Source organism: Chiroxiphia lanceolata, chromosome 5, assembly GCF_009829145.1.
Source record: "Chiroxiphia lanceolata isolate bChiLan1 chromosome 5, bChiLan1.pri, whole genome shotgun sequence".
Classification (NCBI taxonomy): Eukaryota; Metazoa; Chordata; class Aves; order Passeriformes; family Pipridae; genus Chiroxiphia; species Chiroxiphia lanceolata.
Genome location: NC_045641.1, coordinates 63354084 through 63361807, shown reverse-complemented (window position 1 = coordinate 63361807; position 7724 = coordinate 63354084). Strand labels below are relative to the sequence as shown.

General features: G+C 44.2%; 1 protein-coding gene across 1 annotated transcript; it reads right to left on the bottom strand.

Moving 5' to 3' along the window:
* Positions 1-354: 354 nt before the first annotated feature.
* TUBA8 (tubulin alpha 8) lies at positions 355-7034 on the bottom strand. Its single transcript, XM_032688913.1, has 5 exons — positions 6947-7034; positions 3505-3727; positions 2710-2858; positions 1474-2154; positions 355-682 (listed from the first exon to the last, which is right to left on the bottom strand). The coding sequence occupies exons 1-5, from the start codon at positions 6947-6949 to the stop codon at positions 395-397; spliced, it is 1344 nt and encodes a 447-aa protein (XP_032544804.1). The 5' UTR covers positions 6950-7034; the 3' UTR covers positions 355-394.
* Positions 7035-7724: the final 690 nt, after the last annotated feature.

The window sequence follows — 7724 nt, the reverse complement described above, 5'->3', positions numbered from 1 at the left end:
GACAAAATCTGTCTCCTGTGGATTCATTTGCCACAAACAGTGCAGAATGAGGACCTTTTTTCTACAATTACTTCCAAAAAATCAGCCATAACCCTTGTAACTATACAAGCATAAAAGGAGTAAATGCACTATAACAGTGTGCATCAGACACTGGTGTCCATCTCAGATTGGTGTGAAGCAGCCATTGATATGTTACCGTATCAGTTTCAGAATGTAATGGGGAGGCAGAACAATTTGCCTGTCACTTATGGAATAAAAAAATGTCTCTGTATGGCATCTCCTAAATTTGTGTTTACAAGATACAAAAAAGGTGACCTAATTGTAGACACATGCAATACAGTGACACAGAGACAATTCTGTGCTTTGTTTCCTAGAAACAAAGTGTATTTTAAAATTACTCCCCATCATTTTCTTCTTCGAATGAGTCAGTTCCCACTTCTTCATAGTCCTTTTCCAGGGCAGCCAGGTCCTCTCGGGCCTCTGCAAATTCTCCCTCCTCCATGCCTTCACCCACGTACCAGTGCACAAAAGCTCTCTTGGCGTACATCAGGTCAAACTTGTGGTCGAGCCTGGCCCAAGCCTCGGCAATGGCCGTGGTGTTGCTCAGCATGCAGACCGCTCGCTGAACTTGGGCTAGGTCTCCACCAGGAACTACTGTGGGAGGCTGATAGTTGATCCCAACCTGGAAACAGGAATATGAGAGAAAGCTGTGTAAAACCAGGAGCAGAATGCAGTCAAAGAGCTGAACAAGCATGAGTAAAGTTACAGATGCTGGGGTAGAGTGGTGCCACTATCGAAACTACTAGATGGCAAATGCCATTACAAATGTCAAAGAGTATGATACGATACATGCTCATTTTAATATCTACATTATTCTTCTCTTTAATGTACAATGGCAAGTTTGTAGCTTTCTTAACAGCTACTGAATACTGAACGTAGAGTTTAACCAAGATACTCTCCAGAAACTAATACAGAAAGTTGGTTGCCAGTTAAAAGTTTTCATTGTTAAAGGAGGTGTTCGTATGGCAAATATTTTTCCACTGTTAATGTCTGTATTATTGTTGAAAGTATGTTACCAACACTGCTACATGGCCAGCAGGGAGAGGCGGTGTAATATTTCTGGGTGAACTAAGAGGTTTCCTAATATCAGCATTTCCTTTACTAACTGTATCAGTTGTGGTATTTCCTTAATTTTAGATGGTGCTTCAGAAGGAACACTCATTGGCTGTTCCAAAATTAATACTTCTTTAAATTTTAACTCATATACACTTCAGATTTCCACTTATTTAAATAGGTAGAAGCCTATGTCAGTGGGATGTTCAAAGGAGAATAGGCCCACTTTATATAAATGCATCTTTCTTATGCTCACTGGGAAATACACAAGATTGAAAACTTTAATACAAGTTTTCTGCTAGGCTGAAAATGCCCTTTAAGACATTAAAGAGAAGCTCCTGGCAGCCCTGCTCTACTCACCTTGAAGCCTGTTGGGCACCAGTCGACAAACTGGATGGTTCTCTTGGTCTTGATGGCAGCAATTGCTACGTTGACCTCCTTGGGTACCACGTCCCCCCTGTAGAGCATGCAGCAGGCCATGTACTTCCCATGCCTCGGGTCACACTTCACCATCTGGTTGTTGGGCTCGAAGCAGGCGTTGGTGATTTCAGCCACCGAGAGCTGCTCGTGGTGCGCCCTGTCAGAGGAGATGATGGGGGCATAGGTCACTAAGGGGAAGTGGATGCGTGGGTAGGGCACCAGGTTTGTCTGGAACTCCGTGAGGTCCACGTTGAGGGCCCCGTCGAAGCGCAGCGAGGCGGTGATGGAGGAGACGATCTGGCTGATGAGGCGGTTGAGGTTGGTGTAGGTGGGGCGCTCGATGCCCAGGTTCCGGCGGCAGATGTCGTAGATGGCCTCGTTGTCCACCATGAAGGCACAGTCCGAATGCTCCAGGGTGGTGTGCGTGGTCAGGATGGAATTGTAGGGTTCCACCACTGCGGTGGAGACCTGAGGGGCTGGGTAGATGGCGAACTCCAGTTTGGACTTCTTCCCGTAATCCACAGAGAGGCGTTCCATCAGTAAGGAGGTAAAGCCAGAGCCAGTACCCCCACCAAAGCTGTGGAAGATCAGGAATCCTTGCAGCCCAGAACAAGCATCAGTCTAGAAAGGAAAAGAGAAAGTAAGAGTAAGGGTTGAAAAGGAATGAAAATACTTTGTGTGAGCTCATCCTGAGCTGAAGGAGAGAGCCACCATTGGCAATGTACTGCATAGATTTCATGGCAGTTTTTCTTGAGAAAGGGCTGGTGATACTCATGCTTTCCTTCCCTCGCTGGCTCAACTTACAACATAAAATTGGAGCTTTATCTGTCCAGGCCTTCACTCTCTGAATTTCACACTTGTTTTAGTTAGTCTAGCTGAAACTAGAAATGTACAGCTGCCTAATCCACCCTTCCATATCAGTATTGGTGCTCTAGGGCTGTGCTGATAATGAAGAGTTACATATTCAGAACAACTTTATAAAAACACCTGGAGGCACACAGCTGGGAAGTGAACTACAGGGCTTCTCTCTCTTGGACTAATGATGATGCCTCTCTGTATCTTGCAATCTCTTTTCTGAAGCGTTGGTGTTGTTTGCATTTAACAAGGTGTTAGTTAGTTCTGCCCTTCTTCCTCCTGCAGAATCCAAACTGCTGTTTCAAAACAACTGGGACTTACCAGCTTACGGACACGATCAAGCACCACATCAATGCTTTCTTTGCCAATGGTGTAGTGGCCACGGGCGTAGTTATTGGCTGCATCTTCCTTTCCAGTGATCAGCTGTTCTGGATGAAAAAGTTCCCGGAAGGTGCCAGCCCGCACTTCATCTGAAGAAGAAAGAGAAATTGTAAGAAGCTGCAAGTGCTCCAGTGCCAACAAGTTCTGGGTGTGGTTGGCACTGATGCAACCTTTCGGTCACAGGAGGTCATAATGCCAAAAAACAGATGCTGATGGAGAAGGGAAATGTCCCCTGAGCAATTTTTCATAGTTGCATTTGGTGGATTTATGGTGTATCCTCTATCCAGGCACAGAAGTTATCTCCTCATGAACTTCTCAGTGACAAGTACAGCCAGACGAGTCCCCAGAACTAGAGTGTGAAGAAAATCAGGTGCCCCAATTCTTAGACATCCTTCTATTACTGGAGGGAAACTGTCAGGGTCCCACTTTGAATCCAAATTGGAAAAGAGCAGAATTTGAATGGCAAAAATGTCACGATAAACAAAACCAGAAGTTAAATGTTGGTGCAAAGAGAAGTTGTACACACCAGCTATTAAACTGCTGGGGATCCTCCTGTTCCTATGGCTGTAACACCTGTGACAGAATCTGGCATTCTGTGTCACAAGAAAGTTAATTTCATGCTATCTAGAGGTAGACCAAGGGACACTTTGTGTCAGTGGAGACTGGAGGCACACCGTGGTGATATTAGGAAAAGTATCCTCATCTCCATTTTTGCAGGTTTATTTCTATACTGACCTACCACAGTTGGTTCCAAGTCCACCATTACAGCCCGTGGCACGTGCTTCCCAGTGGCTGTTTCGTTGAAAAATGTGGTGAAAGAGTCATCACACTTGAGTTTGTCTTGCAGATCCTTGAAGGTGCCGTCTGGCTGAATGCCGTGCTCCAGGCAGAAGAGTTCCCAGCAGGCATTTCCTATCTGAACTCCAGCCTGGCCAACGTGAATTGAGATGCACTCGCGCTAAGGGGAGAGAGCAGAGGCGGGGTCAGAAAAAACAGTGCTCATTAGTTCTCCTTATTCCTAGTGGTTACTTTTTTCCCCAGTGTATTGCTGTTCTAGAGATTTGGTGAACTGTTGTTGTCAGCAGTTCACTTGGTAGTTCCTCCCCACAGCCACAATGAAAGTGTACATGTTCACGCTTGATACTGGAACAGTTCTTTAAAAAATCAAGATCTATGCTCTGCACTCTGTAAGTGCCTGAAAACAGTCAGGAAAAAAAATTAGTTTCAATTACACAAACCCCACCTTTCCTCCTGGATTGGCACTGCTGAGAAACACATCCCAGTTTAGTTTATTTTTACTCCTGGCTTGAGCCTGACACAGCCATGTGGTATCCTTCAACTTTATGTAACCCAAGACAGGGGATGCCTTTTGATCCTTCTCCCCTCTGACAGCAGGCTAGCGTGGAAACTTGGAAGAACTGCTTTAAGCAATATTCACCTCAGGAAATTGTTTCAGATTCTCTCAGTTGAAGCAAATGTTCCTTCCAGCTCCTGAGCATCTATTAATTTTACATTGCAGGTCCATTGCTTATCAGGCAGTGTCATTGCACCACAGAATGTTTATTTGACTAATTCTGGGCGTTGTTTCTGTGGCAGCCAGGAAAAGAAAACAATGTGTGCAACACCAGGCTAAAATAGGCAGGTGCCAATTGCTCCAAAATCCTTTACACTTAAAAGTACAGGAGCACGAAGGCCCTGGTGCTGGATTTCATAAGTTCACAAACAGCATTATAAAGCAAATACTTCTGAGTTAGTCCCAACAATTACAACACTGGGTGTAGTGAAGGCAGTTTTTTGAGGAGAGACTTGTTTCAGGCACATGGAGTTTTTCACCTTTGGTTCTAATTTGGAGCAATTGTAATGAAAGGTGCCTGAGCTCTGTTTTTGTGATCCCAGTGGCCCTGTCTATACTAGGGAGTAAGAAGGAGTCAGGTTGTAGCACTGAACACTGGCCTGTGATCGCCTGTGCTGACTGATAATTAGCACGCTCTGGCACAGTCTTGGCTTAGGCCAGTTAATACTTTTCTAGACAAAGTATTCTCTTGGGTACAGAATACAACTCATTGTCAAGAATGGTTTCCAGTGAGCAGCTCACTGACCACTGCCAGGCTTTGGAGAAGGAAAGAGAATTGAGGTGCCTAATTATGAAGCAGTCCATGCTACCTGGCTTCAAGGGCAGAGGATGGTCCTCATTTAATTTTATTTTGTAATATTGCATTTAGAGATAAGCAATGACAGATTTGACCAATAACTTTTTTTTTCTTTAATTCTTTAATTTCTTTAACTCTGCAACTGCTTACCCTGCAAAATCATCCTGTGACCTGAGAACGAAATTCCCCAAATTCCTCAGGCACGATGTGTGACTAGCAACATCTCTGGACCAGTGTTTTCTTCACAAATTGACATATATATAGCTAAAGATATTTTTTCAGAAGCAACCAGAATTTCAAAAGTCATCACTGCCCCGGTTAGCCTTCCCCAGAAGTTCAAACGAACATGGAAAGTCAATTTAAATATTTCATTCGATAAAATAAATTATTTCTATTCAGTACTCATTTCTAAGATCCTGACTCTGCAAATGCATGTGCAGCAGCATGTGTAATGTGCTCTCAAGTGTACTTGCACAACCCTCTGTTTCTCAAGTGAGTTGTGCAAAAGTCTCTGAGTTATTTCAGTAACAATGAGGCTTCATAGGTCAGTGTGTCTCAATCTGGAGGATTACTCGGGAGACACTGAAAGCACGTGTGGGCTGAGAGGATTCAATTAATGCTGATTTTGCACAGGGCAGGCTCCTGCTTTTCTTTTAAATCCCAGTGTGAATCTGTGAGGCTGGCAGCAAGAAAAAAGTAAGGTCTTTTCCTTTTAAACACAGCAATGAGGCCAGCTGACTTCTTAAAAGTATACCTTTTACAGCAAAGCTACAATTACAAGTCAAGCAATACTTTGAACCTGAAGAGCTTAGTAGAGGACTACAGTTGAAGATTTTCCTTTTAGATTGGGTTTTCAGCTGCACTAGTTTGAAATAGTGTCTCAACCCTAGCTTTTGAGCCATTCCACTTTCTTCTACCCCCACAATAATTTGGAAATATTCTGCCAAGCAGAGAAGACACTAACAAAGAGGTTTCTGATTTTGCATAGTAAACAGCATTAAAATAGACACCAGTCTTTTAGCACGAAAGAGAGTGGGCCTTCTCCAGAGTCACAGGCAGAGTAAACTGATCTTTACGTGATATTTAAATTTGGAGCCTACTCCAAACTCATGTTTCACATCCCACCACTAGTGTACCAGGACAGGCCTAACAAACTGTGGTTTTATCTACCAAGAGACAGTAGGAAGGACGAGGTCCTGTGTGAAACTAAACCTGGGACAGCTTTGACTCTTAAAAAACCAGACTAGTATGTGGCTCTAGTATATACTGCACAAAGGCAGACTTTATTCTTCTAGCTGTTCCAGAAACTTACTCACTACCCGAGGTCTGGGGAGCCTGTGGACATGTGTATCTTGCTTGCAAAATGAGCCCTCTCCTTTTGGACCTGCAGCTGTACTGGCAGAAAGTAACATAGTTCTCTGCACCAAAATTAGACTCAGTGCTAGACACATATTGGGGTACAAGGTGAAATGGATTTTTCACATTCTAAGAGGTTTTGAGAGATTTCTACAAAATTATAACAAACCCCCAACTCCTGAAAATGAAGGGCCTTTTTTTTTACTTACTTAAATGCATACATATATAAAAAGATTCATGGACTCCAGAGAAACACATGCATACACCATATAGCTATGGACAGTGCAGCCATTGGGGCTAAAGTAATTTAAAACAGACTAAAAAGTAAGGAACTTTTTTCTTTTATTTCTAAAAAAAATTAATATTATCTCCTATAAAAATGAACCAGTGTTGAGAAAACGTCATCACAACAGAAAGTACTAGGCAGCTACGACTCCAGATCTAATTTATCTTATAATTACGCTAATTAGGGACTCTCTGAAGAAAACTTTGCCTCACCATGCCTTAATGCTTCTCTGAGATTTTCTGACACTCCTTTCCCCTCCTCTTACGTGGTAATCGGTGCGTGAGACCAGGGGTTTGTGGCACAAACTACTGATAACAATGGCAGTTGTTGCCTGCCCACAGTCCTCCCCGCCCCTATATGACTGCTGTTCCCACATCCCCCTTACCATGGTGTCTCCAGCGGCGTTTCCTTCCCGTTGGGATCAGTGGTGGCGGGTCTGTGCAGGAGCCTGGCTCTGGGCTGCAGGGTGGGAGGCACAGCCTGGGCCCAGCACCCGGCACCTGCTGCGGCGCTTCAGTGTCACAGCGCGGTGGGAATAGGTCACCCTGCTGCACCACTGCCTCCTGCCCTCCCCACGCCCCATGTGAGCAAATCCACCCAGGCAGGGCTCAGACACACCCCAGACTTCAAAGTCAGCGCAGCCAGGTTTGGCACGCTTATTAAATCAAGAGCGTGGCCATGCCAAACACAGAACACTGTACTTTCAAACACCTGAGGATTTTATATCACCTACCAGGCACGTGCCTTCCCCAGTCTCCTGTTCTGCCAGTGTGTACTGTGTGTAGATGAAAATCACTCCTAAGTTCCAACAGAGAAGGTATAAGAGAGCAAATGAATGGAAAAGAGAAGGGTAGAAGAGAAACAAAAATAAAGAACAGGAAAGTAAACTTAATTACCATTCTGGAGTGTGCTCTACCAGTGGTGTTAAATGATCTTCTGGCTTCTCTATTAATGCCTCTCTATTAACAGTTCAATTGACTCTTATTGCTTCTCTTCCTGTGCACAGTCATCCAGGCTGTCAGCAGTGTGGGACAGCATTCAGCACAGACTCTCATTCATCTGTCCAAACACAGAAAGAAATTTAATTCTTATTGCAGTGTTTATTGCAGGACAGAGCTGGAGGCATCACACCAACGTTCTGACACCAAATTAGGGCAGTTGCC